The sequence below is a fragment of the Drosophila miranda genome, chromosome XR (genome assembly GCF_003369915.1).
Source record: "Drosophila miranda strain MSH22 chromosome XR, D.miranda_PacBio2.1, whole genome shotgun sequence".
NCBI classification, from domain to species: Eukaryota; Metazoa; Arthropoda; class Insecta; order Diptera; family Drosophilidae; genus Drosophila; species Drosophila miranda.
In genome coordinates this window covers 21,033,682-21,052,724 of record NC_046674.1, presented here as the reverse complement: position 1 = coordinate 21,052,724, position 19,043 = coordinate 21,033,682, and the positions used below count along the sequence as shown (strand labels likewise).

The following is a 19,043-nucleotide window of genomic DNA, read 5'->3' as shown; positions in this document are numbered from 1 at the left end:
GCTTAATAATTTTATAAAAATACACACAAAAACCGCAAGAAAACTTAACTCAAAAGAGAGACAATAACTTCATATTAAACCAGCAAAAAGCCCAAGCCAAAACCATTATTATTAACAAAAAAAAAAAAAAAAGATATAGAAACAACACAAAAAAAATAACGACGTAGAAATAGGAAACGAAAACGCGCCACATGAAAACCGTGTCATGAACAAATGCAACAATAACAAAACCAACAAAAACAATGCAACAACACACAAAAAAACCAAAAACTAATTGAGACCAAAAGAGAGACACAAAACGGAAAGAAGAGAAGAAACTAAACCAAAAACCCAAAAACCAAAAAACGTACAACAAATTTAAAAGAAACCAGAAAGAAAGGGTAGCTTCGGGGGCCGCAGCTCTAGATACCCTGGAAGAAGGATCTTGATTGGACGATCAGCTTTTCTTGCCTTTCGACTGATCCTTCCCTATAGTAGGGGTAGCTTACGAAATATCTTTAAAGCAGATGTACACACATCTATAAATATGAACTATACCCTTTGAAAGGGTATTAAAGGTGTGAAAGAAGAGATTCGTAAGTGGTACGACAACGATTCCCAGTTTATTTCAAGTGAGAAATTACAAAATAGCTGCGCTTTAAAAGCTACGGCTTGTAGGGCTTTCATAATGCCTTTTTGGCCATATCCGAAAGAATGAGTTATTGTTGTTGGTACTTTGCCTGTGCTGTGTTGTACAGTGTACACTGTGCCTTACAGTGGCTCAAAGCTAGGCCAAAAAGTTTCACTTTCGCTTTCAGCGCGGCTTGAATTTCAACAGAAACAGCAACAGCAGCAGCGGCGGCAGCGGCAGCAACAGCAACAGCAACAAAAACAAAGCTTTCAAAAGGGGGGCACTAAGTCAAGCCAGGCAGCGCAGTCGCCGCCACGGCAGAAGAGATAAAGAGAGAGAGAGAGAGAGCGCGTCAACAGCCAGAGAGTGGGAGAGCAGGCAGGCGCAACGCTATTGAAAGTGAAACTGCTGGCAGCAAAAACGAATGGGCGAGAGAGTCGGGTCGTATACGTAATAGCCGAAAACTTGAACAGAGAGCGAGAGTGACTGAAGCGAGCATGCTGGGCTGCGACGCCTGCAGAGGCAGTGACAGAGAAACGGAGCATCACAGCGAGAAGCTAACAGCGAGCGCAGCAGCGGCTAGCGGCTAGCAGCTAACAGCGACGGCGACTGCGGCAGCGGCAGTGGCAGCGCGCTCTAGTGTATTGCGGTATCCTCGACGCTGGGCTTGGGTTTATTCAATCGAGATACGTGGTTGATGTTGGTCGTGTTTTTCGCCTGGCAATATACACACACCCATATATATATCCCCCACAATATATATACACATGTATGTGGCATACAAATATACAACGAATTTTTTTTGAACAACAAAATACGCGCGTTTGTGTGACCCAAATAGCAGCAGCAACAACAACAACAGCAGCAGCAACAGCGCCAAAAATCGATCAAAATAAACAAAACACAACAAAAATATCAAATAAAAAATATACAAAAAAATATAGATATAAAATCTATTGCAAAATTGCATTCGCCTGCTCCTTGCACCACCGACGACAGCAGCAGCAGCCGCAGTAGCAGCAGCAGCAGCAGCACTCCCGCCAGTACCTCCTTGCACCCCAGCAGAACAGCCCCAGGATTATGTTCTCTTGCTGCGTTGTGTGAGTGTGTGTGCGTGTGTGTGCATATTTTTTTGTTGTGTACTATACGTATCCGAGTGTGTGACCCGACGCAAATCAAGAGCGCGGGGGGATAGGGACGGCGATGCATATGCAATGCTGCCAATTGTTTAAACAACACAAAAAAGTGCAATAAATTTCGCGAGTGGTGACCCACATTCAAGCCCCCAGAGGAGCGGAGAGGAAAGGCCGACTCCTCAACAACAACAACAAAAGTGTGAAGAAAGTACCAAGAATAATACCACAAAAAGCCAAAAGTGTTAAATAAAAATACCAAGTTTCAAAATCCAACGCACACAATCAAGCAAAAGATATAGCTATCTATAGATACATGCATACATACATATATAAAGCCCTACCTCTATCGGAGAAATCTACAAACAAAACAAAAATCATCCTTTTTGCTGTATATATTATATATTATATATAATATATCGTATATATATTGATATATATATAAATCTATCTATCTATCTCACTCACCTCGTCAAAGTACCTGCAAAATATTAATCTAAAAGTTAACCTCAAAAACCAAAACTCCAAATATTCAACAAAAAACAATTCGTAACGCAAAAACACTTCTTCTAAAGAATAAGGAAAACACACACAAAAGTTTGTTAAATTAAAACATTTTCTTATAAAGAAAGCAAAGTGTTCAAATAATCAAATAACATTAAAACATTTAAATCAACAACAAACAAGAAAAATACCCTTAAAACAACTTCTTCTAAAGAACCAACACAAAATTCCATACAAAATACATTTCTTCTAAAGAAATTAAGCCCAAATTAAGCAAGAGTTTTTTTTTTTAAATATTAAGCAATAAATAAAGAATTTACATAAACAAAAATTCAATTAAGACTAAGAAATTGTTTGTAAAATACATTTCTTATTACAAAAAATAAAACCCATATGAAATTATAGACAAAATGATGTCAAGAGATTATGATACATTTTAGCAACAAAAATAAAAACAACAACAACAACAATACAATCGTTAAATGTCGCACGAATAAACAATATAAGTTTCCACAAATTTATAAACAAATAAACAAACAAAAATTTTAAATCAAATTCAGTTGGCCTTAAAAATGTTGCATATAAAAAATGAGCATAAATTGAGTGCAAAAAAAACCAGACCACCGTATGAAAACCACAACAATTACAAGAACAACCTATTTTACTATCAAGTTTAAAACATAAACATTTAACATTTAGAAAAAAAAACAAACTATTATACTCTACAAAAGAACCCCCCTCCCCCCGCAAGTAAAGAGTGGACAAATTTAAGAACGACTCTCAAAAGAACCGTCCAGAGATCCAGTCAAAACGGAATTTGAAACGAAGCGATTTCCCCTTGAAATTTCGATTAAAAAAAACATACATGAAATGTTATTAGAAATGGATCAGCAACAGGCGACCGTACAGTTTATATCGTCGCTGAATATATCGCCGTTCAGCATGCAGCTCGAGCAGCAGCAGCAGCAGCCCTCGAGTCCGGCTCTGGCCGCCAATCAGCAGCCCCAAACGGGCGCCAACAACAACAACAATAACAACAACAGCAGCAGCAGCGGTGGCGGCAACAACAACAACAACAACAACAACAACAACGATAACGACGGAAATGGTCTTTCGAAATTCGAACATGAATATAACGCGTATACGCTTCAGCTAGCGGGTGGTGCAGGTGGGGCAGGAGGCACTGTCAGCGGCAGCCAGCAGCAGCAGCACCACAGCACGCACCACCAGCAGCAGCAGCAGCAGTCCGACCAGCAGGGGCACTACCAACAGCAACAGCAGCAGCAGCAGCAACAACAGAATATTGCCAACAACGCCAACCAATTCAACTCCTCGTCCTACTCGTATATATACAACTTCGATTCACAGTATATATTCCCGACAGGCTACCAGGACACCACCTCCTCCCACTCGCAGCAGAGCGGCGGTGGGGGCGGCGGCGGTGGCGGAGCTGGCGGCAACATCCTGAACGGCAGCTCGGGCAGCAGCTCCGGGTACATGCTGCTGCCGCAGGCGGCCAGCTCCAGCGGCAACCCCAATGCCGCCCACATGTCCTCGGCCAGCGGATCCGTTGGCAATGCCAACGGGCCCAACGGCGGCGGCGGCGGCGGTTCCGGTCCTGGCAATGCCATGGGCGGCACGAGCGCCACCCCGGGCCACGGCGGCGAAGTGATCGACTTCAAGCACCTGTTCGAGGAGCTGTGCCCCGTGTGCGGCGACAAGGTCAGTGGCTACCACTACGGCCTGCTCACCTGCGAGTCCTGCAAGGGCTTCTTCAAGCGGACGGTCCAGAACAAGAAGGTCTACACCTGCGTGGCGGAGCGGTCGTGCCACATCGACAAGACGCAGCGCAAGCGGTGTCCCTACTGCCGCTTCCAAAAGTGCCTGGAGGTGGGCATGAAGCTGGAGGGTGAGTCTGAACAGATTTTTATTTAAACTAAACTAGATTGGATGGGTGCCTCCTCGGGGGGATAGTTCATGCCGCTGCTGAAGCGTTTTTCGTCTTTCCCTAGACCTCGATCTATCCGTATTCCCCGCCAGAAGCTTCTGGCTGGTTCCATGTAGAATCACGTAGGTGTTGTTTACATGCACACCATGTCGTATGCGCGATGTTTTGCGGGAGCCCTGAGGGAGCCCTCGAAAGGCAATCGGAATTCGAAAACCTCTGGGAATTGTATAATGAATTTTTTCGGCTGGAAATGAATCAAATGTTTTTGGTTTGGCTACTATTTCCACAGAACTTCTCGCCTCCACTCCCTTCGGCTCCCCCATGGAAAAGAATACATGAGTAATCCTAAAAAAGGGTCTCCAACAAACTGCATTGAATTTCATGATGAAATCAAAGGTGTTTTAGTTGCCTTTATTCATGGAAATGGAATTTTTCCACCATTTGTATTTTATTTTCTTCTTTTTTTTGTTTGGCAATGCCATCGGAAATCACTCAGATTTCCTGCAAAGAGAAAGAGTGGCAATGTTTTGGCAATAGAAACAATCGATAATTCATTGTAAAGAAGATGTTCCTTTGTGGCTCACGGGGCGTATGTGGAATATTCAAGAAGAAGCTCTCGTTGCGTATGAGCAATATCAATCATCGGTCGCCTCAATACCTCAGTGGATTCCCTTTAATATTGCCTGCAACTTTTGAATGACATTTGCCGGATGACAAGAGCCGAATTTCCGAACCGACTATTGGCAACCCCAACCATGACCCCATTTTTCTCATGCCACACACACACACACAGACAGACTGACGATACATGTACGATATAGGATGTACATTGTATAAGCGGCATATACATACATATAGTATATTTTAAGGATGTACACGGGCCTCGCGCGCGTCTATGGCTTGCAGTTTTTGGCATTCACGAGGGGCCCTCTCGCTATGCGCTTCTGCAGTTGGACAGAAATTAAATCGATATTCCTTCCTTATTATTTATAAATGCGCAGCAACAGCAGCAACAGCAGCAAAATGGGGGAACTAACATTGAAATCCTTTGGGGAAGTGCTCGCCCCGCCTTGTTCTCTTTCGGCAGTGTCCGTGTCCCAAAGGAATATATGTATGGCCAGAGCACCCCAGCTCCATTAAAACGAGTAATTAAACACTGATTATGGAAATGTGAAATATTGATAGGGCCCCTCTGTCCCCTTTCCTGTTGCTGGAATAAACAACAGCCCACCAAAATACATGCTGTACATATGTACGAGTATTTCTGTGGTCATATCCCAGACCTATCCCAAGTTTTGCTGTGTTTATAATTATTTTTTTGTTGGGTCAGTCACAGTCACAGTACCGGTCCCGGTCCCAGTCCCAGTCTCCGTCTGTTGCCTGGTTGATTGTTGATTGGTTGTTGTTCTTTGGGCTTTTTTGTTGTCTGCGTCAACACTTTTGCATTACAAAGGTGTCTTCTCTCTCTCCATCTCCATCCCTCCCTGTATCTGCCTCTCTCCAGCTGCGTGTTGTCTCCTTTTCACACCTTTCTACATGCTACAATGCCGTTCTTTGCACTTGTTCTGATTATTTACTTCATTCTTGGTTGCCTGAGATTTGTAGATTTATGTGGGATTTATATGACCAAAATTTACTATATCCTTGGCACATTTCCACTCAATTTCCTGAGAGTCTGACAAGAATTAATTCTCTTTAAAAGAAACACAAAAAAAAATGCACTTTGAGGCAAAGTTTCTTATGAAAATTTAATCATCTCACTTGTATTCTTTTTGTGTGTTCACTTTATTACTTTCATAATTACTCGGGTTTTTCATCTCGGAAAATAAAAAGAAAAAAAAAAACACAAATAAGAGTTCACCTCATTTTCGCACTGTAACTTTTCCTTTGAATGTTTTTTCTTTGTAAAATTTTATCAGAGCAAACATTGTCGCGCCGAAGTCTACATACCCTTGCAATACACCGACGAGAAACAGTAACGAGTAACGATAGTTAGCAACGAGTAAAGATCGATGAATTCGTAAGAGATCTGTGAATAGGACTATCGTTTCGGATCTTGATTGAGTTTATTCTTTCTTACCATAGAGTCCTTCCCCGCCCCCTCTACCCTATAAAGTGTGTAACAAAAAAACTATTTCTTTTGTTTTTGTTGCTTTTGGGTGCCGCAAAAGTTGAGAGGGCGCCCCACAAGCAAGCGTGTGCCATGAATATAGTATATAGAGTGCTATATAAGGCACACCACACTTATGTATATATGAAATCATATATATGTATACACATATATGTATGTATCCCCCTCACAAGACCCCTCTCTGTGACCAAGTGCCAGTGCAGCATGCACCGGCGGCCCCAAAAGAATTCCACGCCCCCGCTTGCACTCACCCACAAAACGAGAGGCTGACGCTGAAGCTGGCGCTGGCGCCGCAGTCGCTGCTGTCTGTGTAAACCGCGCTCAGCAGCAGCAGCAGCAGCAGAGCGGCAGCAAAAGCAAAAGGCAAAGCAAAGCCGAGAGCCCCAAAACAAAAGCAAAAACAAAAAAAAATGCGGCCGCATGGCAGCAGAAACCCGAATTGAAGCTCTCTTGCTCTGGCTCTCTCAGCTTAGTGTGTGTGTGTGTGTGTGTGTGTGTGCGTATGTGTGTTGCTCTCTTTTTAAAAAATTGTTTGCATTTTGTAATAGTTCCTCCCTCTATCCCCTGCCCACACCACCGCCCCTCTGCCAGCGACTGCTTTGTCGATTCGGATTCAAATGAGCGCGCGCAATTTGTGTTTCTCGTTTTTCCTCCTCGTTTTGTTTCATATTTCCATCATTTGCAACGCTCACTTGCCTCGCTGCCACATGCCACATGTGTGTGTGTGCGTATGAGCGATGAAATGGGATGGGTGGGGAGGGGAGGGAAGGAGGCGGAGGATGTGGCGTGCCATGGCATGACGGTTCAAACAAAGTTTGAAAATTATTATGCAAAGTGGGAAAAAGTGTGAAAATTATGACTCGGAAATTGTTTGCGTAGTTGATTTTCAGAGCTCCGATTTCAGAGACTACACAAAAACAAAACAAGAAAATATATATATTACGCTGTTCCCCATTATCTACGATCTTAATCGATGCCATGCTCGTAATAATCCCGTAGGAGTTCTCCATACTCGCAATTATCGGATGATTATCGGATCCTAACAAGCAAAAAGAGCTATTTGAAGATGTCTAGTAGGAGCATGATCCTGGGCGAAATGTATCTTTATGAGTATTCATTCGCATTCAGCAGATTTAAATGTTGAAAGTAGAGTAGATTCTACGAAGGAAATGATTGACTTTGGAAAGAACAAGAATTCCCAAAGTGTTTTACATATCAGAAGCTTCCGCTTTGGGGGGTTTTTTGTTGTTGTTGTTGTTGGCCAGCACACCTACCAATTTCCATCAAATTGACGGCTATTCCAACCAGATTCATTTTTCTAGATCGTATTTAGGTTTTCCTTTTCGATTTGCACACACACAAACACACAAACACACATACAAGCGGCGAAACAAACGAAACGCAGTCTCTGCCTCGGTCGCTGCCTCTGCCTCTATTGCTGCTGCTGCTGCTGCTGCTGACACTTGAGTCAGCCGGAGCAGCGACGCCAGCAATGGCAGCGACAGCGGTACTAAAAGTGTGTGCAATACGTATATCAATGTATTGCCATCTCATTTCCGCTTTCGTGTACTTGGCCCATAGTGCCATCTCTTGCGCTCATGACCTAGATTCCGTTGTGCGATGGTGTGAGTGCACGTGATATGGCAAAATGAGTGTTTGCCTCTCTCTGCTTCTGCTTCTGCTTCTGCCTGTGGCTCTGTCTCTGCCCTCCTCTCTGTGTGTTTCGCTCTCTGTTTCTGTGCGTGTGTGCCTGTGTGTGTAATCAATGCAACATGTAGAGAGCGCCACTTGTGTGTGTGTGTGTGTGTGTGCTGTTGGTTTTATTTTTAATGCTCTCTGAATTATTACGTATGTACATTTTCGCCTCGTTTTCGTTCCGTTTCGTTCCGTCCTTCCGTTTTGTGTGTTTGCTGCTGACGAAAGAGATTTCAAAAGCGGCAGCAGCACTCACTCTCTCTCTCTCTCTCTCCCTCTCTCTCTCTCTCTCTCTCCCTCTCTCTCTCTTTCTGAGTCAAGCTTTCGGCTTTAGTTCGTTATAATTGCGGCACTTTTTAGCCGCGTTTTGGGCTCCAAATTCGAGAGGGTCTCCTCGGATTGAAGCTTGCAGCAAACATATGACTCACATGGACCGGACAAGAGCCGACCATATGTCGGATCTGTGTCTGAGCAGCGGAAACAATGCGGATTTGAGCCTCGGGGAGCTGTTGAAACAAATTAACAAATTAATCTGAAATAAAATACCAAAATCACCTTTGGGATCACCTTTTTATCTCATTAATTATATCAATTGTTTGGTAAGCAAAAAGAATGTAAACTCAATGAAGGAGAAAGTCCTATACATCCCATTTCTCCATGCGAAAGGGTCCCGATAGGGTGCATTTTAATCACGAGCTAATTTCATTTTCTCTCCCTTCCAATTGTCCCACAGAACGTATACGTAATATTCCTTTATTTCCGCTCAAAATCAATAAAACTATTTTTACTATCAACGAGTGTGAGTGTGTACAATTTGAATGATAATTGATTTTGAAAAGAATTAAATTATTTATTTAATCCTTTAAATATCCGATGAATTATTTAGGAGGCAGAAAAATCCTCAACAAATTATCCTATCCCCCAATTTGTAGCGAATTATATGTAAATGCTTAAACAATGAAAACATTTCATGAAACCTCAACATCCGCTTTCGGGGCCCGACCCGAGCTTGGGCCGCATGAAAGTTACTCATACGCACCATTGACCCAAAACTGCTAGCAAACCAGCTTTAAAATAAAAATAACGCTTAAGCGCGAAACACCCACAAGTCGGGCCAGTGACAGGGCCATTTATTGATTTCCCGTTCCAAGTAGTGTGGGAAAATCCAAAAGCAAAACCCACGAACAAGGAAAGGAGACCAGAAGGGAAGAGAAGAGCCAGAAAACAAACTTTCAACTACAAACATTTTGTTTTAGACAAATTGAACCACTTAACCCCACACAAACACACAGACACACACAGACACACGCACACACACGCAATAAAAAAGGTGAAAATCTAAATAAAACCCAACCAAAGTTGAAAGTGAAAAAATGTCAACAACAAAGACATGAAATTATGTAAGAGTAAAAGGGCTTTGGAATAAACAAAAAACAAACAAAAAAAAAAAAGTATAAGGGAACAGCAATAGATGGAGTTAGCTGAGAAAGCACGTACATTATATGTACATACAATGTGAGTCTAATCTATCATAAGTCCATAATCGATAAATAATAATCGATTGGCTGTTTTAAATATCATTTATAAGTCACCACACCCCCCTCCCCCCCCCCCCCCCACAAGCTTGCCCAAAAGAAGAAAAACTCGTAGCCTTACCCTAACATAAACACTCTTAAGCCCAAAGCCGCATAAAAAAAAGCATAGAAAATACACTCCCAGACAGAAAGCGAAAGAGAAAGAGAGGGAGAGGGAGCGTCCCAGAGAGAGTGTGAGTGTGAGTGAGAGTACAATTTCTTTTTGGGAGAGTTGGCAGGCGAGGCGGCAACAACAATGCCCGTGTTGTCCCAGTTTTCGCGCACACTGTCCTTGACCTACTCCACTCGGCAAAGTTGTCTAATGCGGAGGGTAATGTGTGGCTCCATGTCTCTCTCACTCTCTTCGCGGCTGTGTGTGTGTTTTGTGTCGTAATAGAAAGCTCTTTCGCGTTGCCAGGCCGAAAGCCGAAAGCATAATCGTAAAGAGAGTGTAACAGGGAGAGAGAGAGAGAGAGCCACGGCAGCGACGTCGACTGAGCGCTGGCATTTGAGAGCGCGAGAGACTTTGCTCACACACAGTTACACGTGCAGATAAATGTGTGCCAGTGTGTGTGTTGATTATTTGTAAACAATACGCTTGACCTAAATTACAGTTACTTGTTCAGCGACACACACACACACACACACACACACAGAGACACAGGAGGCACCCCTTGGAAATGCATATTTGATGGCAGGCCACCTGCCACCTGCTACCACCCATCGTCACCCACATGCCATCGCCAGACCTGTCCTGCAACACCCCACACAACCCCACCCCCTCCCTAACAATTGCATCTTCTAATCATCGTGCAAGGGGGGGGGGGGGGTGCCTACAATCTGTTTTCGGCTTAAGCCTCACTCCCCAGCCACCCTGCCACCCATCCACCCACATCACCTCGTACCTTCTCTCACCCTCTGTACACGTTCTGCACGCTTTTATTTTTTTTCGCTGCGCCATAAGAAGCGCATTTTTATTGCGTTTTATTTAGTGTGTGCTCACAAACACACACACACACACCTACACCTACACCTATGTGCAGAAAAATAGGCACACCATAGGATAGGACCATATGGTCCATATGTAGGATCTTGACAGATCTTTTTAAATAATCAATGGAAGAACTCCCAGAAGAGTTGGAATTTCCAAGAGATAACTGAAACTGGAATCTTTGAAAGGAGGAGTTTTCATAGCTATCGATTTCAGTCTAAATAAATAATATTTTTTCTGTGCCTCTATGTATCATATCGATACAGTGACAAAGATAAAAGAGTAGTTCCCATGATTGAAGAGAATATTTTTGATTATAGATCAAAGCGCAACTACTATTTCCACCACTACTGTGTGGCTATAATATAGTTTTTGTTTCTGTTTTGATGTCGTTGTACAATGCGGCGTATGCGCAATATATGTATGTTTTTGTTTTTTTCCTCTTTCAATGTGCGTGCTTGTATGCGTGTGTGTGTGTGTGTGTGTGGGTGCATGTGTGTTTGTGCGTGTGCTTTCCATGCGTTTTTCTTCATTTTTTTTGTCAAGAGCTGAGCTTCTGTTTTGGATTCCTAATGAGAAAAGAAATATGAAATGAATGGGTTTTTTTTTCCCCCTCCCCTCTTTGGGGGGAACACCCAGCAAAAGAGCTAGAGAGCTGGGTCTAGAATAAACGAAAGGATGCTGTAAATGCTGCTGGTTATTTGAAGCTGCAGGATGTCCTTTAATTAATGAAGAACTGTGGATGGAAATTATAATAAGCAGATTATTCTTGAAAATTATTATTATGAAGAATATTCTAAAGTATATTTAAGGGGTCCAACCATCGTTAGGGAAACAGGATTGTTCCTTCAGCGACTAATCATTCTGTTCTCACTTGCAGCTGTTCGAGCGGATCGGATGCGGGGTGGCAGGAACAAGTTCGGACCCATGTACAAGCGGGATCGGGCGCGGAAGCTGCAGGTGATGCGTCAGCGGCAGATCGCCCTCCAGGCGCTGCGCAACTCGATGGGGCCGGACATCAAGCCGACGCCGATCTCGCCGGGCTACCAGCAAGCATATCCAAATATGAACATTAAGCAGGAAATCCAAATACCTCAGGTAAGGCAGGCCCCTCGCAAGGATACTGAGGATAATATGCGGCATTTTCTCCACCACCAGGTATCCTCACTCACCCAGTCGCCGGACTCGTCGCCCAGCCCCATTGCCATTGCTCTGGGCCAGGTGAATGCCAGCGCGGGAGGAGTGATAGCCACGCCCATCAATGCCGGAAACGGGGGCAGTGGCGGCGGCGGCGGCGGCGGTGGCGGCCTGAACGGCCCCAGTTCCGTGGGCAATGGCAATAGCAGCAACGGCAGCAGCAGCAACAACACCGGCAGCAGCACAGGCAACGGGGCAGGTGGCGCCGGTGGCGGCGGCGGTGGCAACAATGCGGGCGGCGGCGGCGGCAATAACAGCTCCACCGACGGCCTGCATCGCAACGGCGGCGGCAACGGCAACTGCCACGAAGCTGGAATAGGATCTCTGCAGAACTCGGCCGACTCGAAACTGTGGTACTTAACCCAAGATCAACCAGAACAGAAACAGAGCCACAGAAAAGTGGAAAACCCAACGGGAAACAGACCAATATTGAAAACCCCCCTGACCATTATTTTGGGCAAATGGTTGCCGCCTGAGGATGCAGCAAGTGTAGAAAGGGGCAGCATTATTATTTATTTCGGGGGAATCTATGGGATACGACATTAAGCTGGGGGTTTACACGGTTAAAGAAAGTACTTTCGAGGAGCTTAGCTATGCTTTGTTCTCTGTCTGTCCCTCTCTACTTTGCTGCACTCTTCTGATGTATAGAAACGCCAAAATGTTTGCTCTTAATTTATAATGTTTAATGTTTCTTTTCTTTAAAAACAAAAACAAACAAAAGCTTCGATTCCGGCACTCATCCATCGAGCACGGCCGATGCGCTTATCGAGCCACTAAGGTGAGTGTTTCCCCCGCTCGGTAAGCGAGTATTCTAGTCGGCTATAATGACCAAATTACCTATTGCAGAGTCTCCCCGATGATACGAGAATTTGTGCAATCGATCGACGATCGGGAATGGCAGACGCAGCTGTTCGCACTGCTGCAGAAGCAGACCTACAACCAGGTGGAGGTGGATCTCTTTGAGCTGATGTGCAAGGTGCTCGATCAGAATCTGTTCTCGCAGGTGGACTGGGCAAGGAACACGGTCTTCTTTAAGGATCTGAAGGTATGGCCCCCTCCCCCCCATAGCAGCACAGCACAACAACACCATTCTAGCAACCACCACCCAATCGAACCCAAACAGAAATCCGAATTCAGAAACAGCAGTAACATCCACAGCAACAGCAACAGCAAAAGACTCAGCCAGAGCCACAACATTGTTCAAAGCCAGAAACGTGAAAACCAGTTTTCAAGCTAGGGGCCAAGTCTGCGGCATGTTATGTAAACCACCAACACGCGGCAGCGTCGCGACGCAGCGTCAGTCTCATCGGCAGCGCGGCGACAGCGTCAAATCTGCATTGAATTTCGATTTCATTTGGTGTCTGACCTACTTAGCAAGCAAAGCTGAACCAGTCCGTCGGCCAGCCAGCCAGTGGGCCAGCCAGCCAGCCAGCCAGCCAGCTAGTCGGCCAGGGAGCCAGAGTCAGCTAAGCGGCCAGCAGCGTCAGCAGCGTCTCTCACTCTGACACTGTGACGCAACTGAGCGGCAGCGACTGACGATGTGCTCTCACCCATACCATAGACCCAGACACACACATCCAAGAGATAAACACAGAGACAGAGAGAAGCCAGAGAGCGAGTGACGAGAGCATGTTGTAATCCCAAAGCATCCAAAGCTAGGCCTTACCATATCTTCATACCATACCAAACAAAAATGTATCTATTAACTTGTACCTTCCACTTGCTCTTGTTTCGAACGATTTACTAAACTTGAACTCTTTATATTTTTGTGATTCTGATTCCGTGGTTCCGGCAGGTCGATGATCAAATGAAGCTGCTGCAACACTCCTGGTCGGACATGCTGGTCCTCGACCATCTGCACCATCGCATCCACAACGGGCTGCCCGATGAGACGCAGCTGAACAACGGCCAGGTCTTCAATCTACTCAGTCTGGGCCTGTTGGGCGTGCCGCAGCTGTCCGATTATTTCAACGAGATACAGAACAAGCTGCAGGATCTGAAATTCGACATGGGCGACTATGTCTGCATGAAATTCCTAATACTTTTAAATCCAAGTAAGTTCGCATTCGTTTTCAAGTTGGAGTCGGAAGGTGCTTAAGCATATTGCAAATCTTCCCCAGCTGTACGCGGCATTGTCAACAGGAAGACCGTGTCGGAGGGACATGATAATGTGCAGGCGGCCCTGCTGGACTACACCCTCACCTGTTATCCTTCAGTCAATGTAAGTGGCTCAAATATCACGATGTAGTTGGAAGTGGCACTTACTATCTTGGACCATTATTCGTTTGCAGGACAAATTCAGTAGGCTAGTGAACATCCTACCGGATATCCATGCCATGGCCGCACGCGGCGAGGAGCACCTCTACATCAAGCACTGTGCCGGCAGTGCGCCCACCCAGACGCTGCTCATGGAGATGCTGCACGCCAAGCGGAAGGTGTAGGGCCACGTGGAGCACTATATGGAATACTTAAATCATTTATGAAATGTAAATAACAAGGCAGGAAAATGGGGAAAAACCAACCCCAGAGGCAGAGGCAAAACGACAGAACCCGAACCATAACCAGAACCAAAACCAGAATGTGGAAAATGTCAAATGCTTTGCGAATGCGGAACGGCAGGAGGAGAGAGGAGAGAACGAGAATTCCATATAGAGTGTACTATATGGAGAATGCATCATCACTACTACCACCAACTATCAATCACACCAATAAACACACACACACATAAACACCACACTCTACACACACATACACATTTGTTGATTCAATGTTAATTATTATTATGTTTATGGCTAGGTCTAGATTACGTTTACGTTTAACTAATTAATTAATTCGCTTTTTTTTTTGTCTTAAATTAATGCGTGTCTTATTTTAAGTACCTCTGATGGAACACACAGTTAAACATTATACGATTATGTATTGTATGGATCTATAGAGCAACAGAACAGAGGAGAAAAGAAACCCAACTTCTTTAGGAACTAACAAAACGAAATGAAAATCAACAAAAAAACAAAACAAAACAAAGAGAAGCATAACAAATTTTATTTTTATACACACCTATATAAATATATATATATATATATATATATATATGTATATGTATATGTACATGTATATACGATAATTATCGATACCAATCTATATATATGTATATATATACATTTTTATGTAAATTGGCGTAACTTTTAAGCGTTGCGTTCCACTTTTAAATCGTATAACTTTTACATCTATCTAGTATTTCGGTATTTTTTTTTTGTTTTTTTTTCTTAATTAAGTTTATACAAAAATTGTTTTCGTTTCCATTTCCGTTTCCACCTGTAGATTGAATCCTGTAACTTTTGCGCCAAGTGTCTTGCATAGTATTTGCGTCTAATCTAAAGGGAAATCCATACAAAGAAATTCGAAAGCAAAGCAAATTTAGGTGTTCATCAAAAAATACAAAATACAAAATAAAAAATGCAGCATGCAACATGCAGTATAAGTGTATGTATATGTACAATACTATACGATAATTGTAACTCCAGTTAGCTCTAAGAAAACAATGCAAACAACTACCTACAAAACGAAGATGTGAATGATGGAGAACGAGAACGAGAACGAGAAGAGACGAGACGAGGATGAGCAAGAAATTATATAAATGATAAAAACCATCATGTTTAAAACTATGTAGTAAATATACAATACAAAAACACACAGCCACACACACACACACACACACATACACAGACACACATATATACAATATATTTAAATTTAGATGCAAGTTTCAACTGTTTGTAAATTTCAGAGAAAGTGTAACTCCATTAATTCAGTGTAAAGCTTGTAACTATAATAATTATAATATATTTTGTGCAAAGCAAGAAAAAAAAAATGCTAAATCAGTTTCAACAAAAAACAAAACAAAAGAAAACAGAAATCAGAAGGGTATAGCAGAAGCAAATGGTTAAAAATAAAGTACACAAAAGTTAAACAACATTTTGAAAACTAAATGGAAGAGATGCTTAGCCAAGAATTGGGGCAATGAGGCGAAACCGTAATCGAATCAAACAGAAATCGAAATAAAAAACCAAATAAAATGTATTTAAAGATAACATTTGATTGAAACCACTCTCAAATCGAATATTAAGTAAAACAATATTTCATTTAAATTTAAACATGCATAAACGTTTTTTTTTAAATTTTTTTTTTATATTTTTTGTATATACTTTTAGATTGTTTAGCCCCTTGGAATCCTTTCGCATTCATCAAAATCATTGCCCCAATTGTTTTCCAGGCATTGCGCTTAAACAAAACGTACCTTATAACATTAAACGATTATTGAATTCAAAATGCAGTAAACAGAAAACTATTATTAACACACACACACACACACCACACACACGTACACTTCGAATTCAAAGGCAGCCTAGCATGCATGTATGTATTTAAGAAAAACAGAAAATCCACAAAAAATCGTTAAAGGTGTAAAAAAACAACTTAGCCGAAGAGCGCATCACCGTGATGTGCTGATAAGAAATTTTTTTTTTTTGAATGTTATGGATGTTGTTACGAGTATACATACATATATATTGTATTATGGCCGTGGAGAACAGAGCAAAAACGAAGAAAACGAAGAAAGCACGACGACATCTACATAGTACATAGGCCTGCCTAGGTATATATATAATATGTATTTAGGTCTCTAGTTGGTATGTATAACTTCTGTATGTATTATAAAATGTAAAAACGGAAAGCTAAAATAAACAACAACAAAAGATATGGGTATATACTGTACAAGTACTGTACTGGCAATGCGAAGTGGCAGGATAGCTGAGAGGTTAGGCATAGGATAATGGATAATGGATAATGGATAATGGATAATGAATAATGAATAATGGATCGGTTATATGAATGTTAAGGAATGTATGTATGTAGGTACACGGACAAAGATTGTTAACGTCTAACGTGACGTGTAGTCGAAAACACACACACACACACACAAGTTAGTGGACGAAACGAACGGACCGATACACTATATTCAGAATTGTATGGATAAATTGTATGGCGGTTAGGTATGTTTATTGTAAAATTGATTACGATGTGAACCTGTTATTGCAAATGAAAAGTGATTTTAACTATTAAGCAAATCTCTATATAGATATATGTACATGTATGTGTATATCTATCATAAAACCAAGAAAATTTAACAAAAACAAACAAACAAAAAAAGAAGGATCTAACACTTATATATACATTTAAAGATTAATATAAAGTCAAGCAACACACACACACACACACAGACATCTTAAGTTTGAAAAATTGTTCAATAACTAAACAAGAACAAAGGAGATCATTTAACTAGACACAAACTACCTAAAACTACTTGCATATTTAATGAATTTACTGATTTAATATGCTTTATTATTATGTATATGTTAACATACAATTTCATCTCAGAGATGTTTCAAACATGCAACCAACAAACCAACCAACCAACAACAACAAGAAAAGCAAAGTGTAATAAAAATTAATTATAAAGTGAAGGCCTATTTGTGTCTATGAATAAGTCCAAATGTTGAATATCGTATATGTTGTCTTTGCCCAAAAGCTTTATTCGACCATCTACTCGTAGTACACATGTACGTTCGATGATTAAAAGGTTCAATTTTGTGCTGCGCCAATTGGTGATTGGTGTTGCCTGCTGCAGGGCTTAGGACATGTTAAAGTTCTGCGTAAAATCGTACTCGATGGTGGGTATTACGGTCTGAACGAACTTAAGAAATATTATCAAATATAAATGCACGCCCAGCTGACCGCCGCCCTCCTCGACTGTCTGGATAATCTTCTTCATGATGTCGGCATGGCGACAGGGATGCACCGAGGCCATATTGGGACCCGGCAAATGCGGATGCGATTCCATAGTGACAGTCTTTTTCGCATGATCCTGTGAGACGTCCTCGTACATTTGCTCGACGGTCAGCGGCTTGCGCTGCTCGTCGTAGCCCACCACCCAGAGGCGTGGCGTCTGATAGTATTTGTCGTAGGTGATGTGCAGATCGTAGGTGCGCGTGTGGAGCACCGAATCGCCACTGGCCTCGGACGTGGCAGCAGCCGCAGGGCTTGACTTTGGTTCCGCTTCCAGCTTTCGTGTAGTGGTTGCCACGGCTGGGTCCACTAGGTCCAGCATGCCGCTTTCCTCGAACGCATCCATGTCAATGGCCTCGTCATCGTCCTCATCTTCGCCGTCAACAGCATCGCCTGGTGCCGACTTGTCGCTATCTGGAGTATGCATCTCATCCTACGGGAACGATAGTCGCTTAGAGGCTCTTTCAGATGAGATGACGGTTCGACGCACTCACCTTCGTCTCTTCCATTGTCAGTTCACAGATTTTCTCCTCCAGCTGTGTGGTGCCGTCATCGTTCAGCTGGTGTGTCTCCACCCAGCCGCCGTCGCCGGACTCCTCCTCCACCAGGGTCTCCTCGCCCACGTATTCCATTTGCTTGCAGCGTCGATAGCATGGCACGTTCCGAGTTATCAGGAACTGCTTATCTGCGGACGTAATTGGCTTAGTTTGTAAATCGGTTCAGTAATAGCCGCGTCGCGTCGCATTACTCACCCTTCGGTAAGTACGGTTTTGTTTTTGTATCATCTCCCGCCGCCCACTGCCAGGTGGGGCAATGGTGTACTAAGTGATCGCCCGCTGCCACAAACTCCTCGGGCGTCAGTACGCCAGTCTCGCGAAATTTGGACTCCTAGAAGAAAGGGAAAATTAATAGGGGTGCTGAGGGCGTGTTTAATTGATTGAAATGTATGCGTCGCCAGTTGGACGCCAGTCGGCGGCCCAGGCATGAGCGCCTGGGGGGCTGGCCGAAGTCGTGGAAAGGGGCAATCAATAATGAATGGAAAGACCCCTTTGTTGTCCAGTACGCAGACATATCTATATGTGTATAGATTTGCAACCGATTTTTGATCTATCAGAGATTCCAATCTCCGTTCCAGCGCAACAACAAATAGAGAAACAACAATACCTTTAGCACTGGCGTTAAATATTCGGCCACATTTAGGGCTGTGCCCTTCACGCTGTTGAGCACGCTTTGCATTGCTCTTCCTGGATGAGTATTTTCTTTGTTCCAAACACCTCAACAATACAATCGAGTTGTCTTGTTATGTTTATTAACTTAATTTTCTCGTCAGCTAAATTATTTTGTTTCGGACAACATTAGCGAGACACGGTCACACTGCGTCTACCCTATCGATATATCAAGCTGATGCAATCGATG

The 19,043-nt window shown here is 43.0% G+C and overlaps 2 protein-coding genes across 2 annotated transcripts in view; one reads left to right on the top strand and one right to left on the bottom strand.

Annotated features, from left to right (window-relative positions):
• Positions 1-14,807, top strand: part of LOC108152843 (nuclear hormone receptor FTZ-F1) — a 42,595-nt gene extending 27,788 nt beyond the window's left edge. Inside the window, exons 3-10 of the mRNA XM_017282451.2 lie at positions 3,632-4,156; positions 11,467-11,684; positions 11,745-12,136; positions 12,505-12,561; positions 12,630-12,828; positions 13,579-13,837; positions 13,904-14,004; positions 14,075-14,807. Coding sequence (XP_017137940.1) covers positions 3,632-4,156; positions 11,467-11,684; positions 11,745-12,136; positions 12,505-12,561; positions 12,630-12,828; positions 13,579-13,837; positions 13,904-14,004; positions 14,075-14,224 — 1,901 coding nt within the window. The 3' untranslated portion in view covers positions 14,225-14,807. The remainder of the gene's footprint in view (positions 1-3,631; positions 4,157-11,466; positions 11,685-11,744; positions 12,137-12,504; positions 12,562-12,629; positions 12,829-13,578; positions 13,838-13,903; positions 14,005-14,074) is intronic.
• A 2,535-nt stretch (positions 14,808-17,342) lies between these two features.
• On the bottom strand, positions 17,343-19,014 carry LOC108152645 (ubiquitin-like-conjugating enzyme ATG3). Its single transcript, XM_017282136.1, has 4 exons — positions 18,792-19,014; positions 18,380-18,515; positions 18,122-18,312; positions 17,343-18,060 (listed from the first exon to the last, which is right to left on the bottom strand). The coding sequence occupies exons 1-4, from the start codon at positions 18,861-18,863 to the stop codon at positions 17,473-17,475; spliced, it is 987 nt and encodes a 328-aa protein (XP_017137625.1). The 5' UTR covers positions 18,864-19,014; the 3' UTR covers positions 17,343-17,472.
• Positions 19,015-19,043: the final 29 nt, after the last annotated feature.

Bases quoted from the DNA above. Each gene is read 5' to 3' on its own strand.
- LOC108152645 (XM_017282136.1), bottom strand. From the start codon at position 18,863: ATGCAAAGCGTGCTCAACAGCGTGAAGGGCACAGCCCTAAATGTGGCC. The intron at 18,516-18,791 runs GTATTGTTGTTT...CCTTTCTTCTAG, and splicing joins ATTTAACGCCAGTGCTAAAG to GAGTCCAAATTTCGCGAGAC. The intron at 18,313-18,379 runs GTGAGTAATGCG...TTACGTCCGCAG, and splicing joins AAAACCGTACTTACCGAAGG to ATAAGCAGTTCCTGATAACT.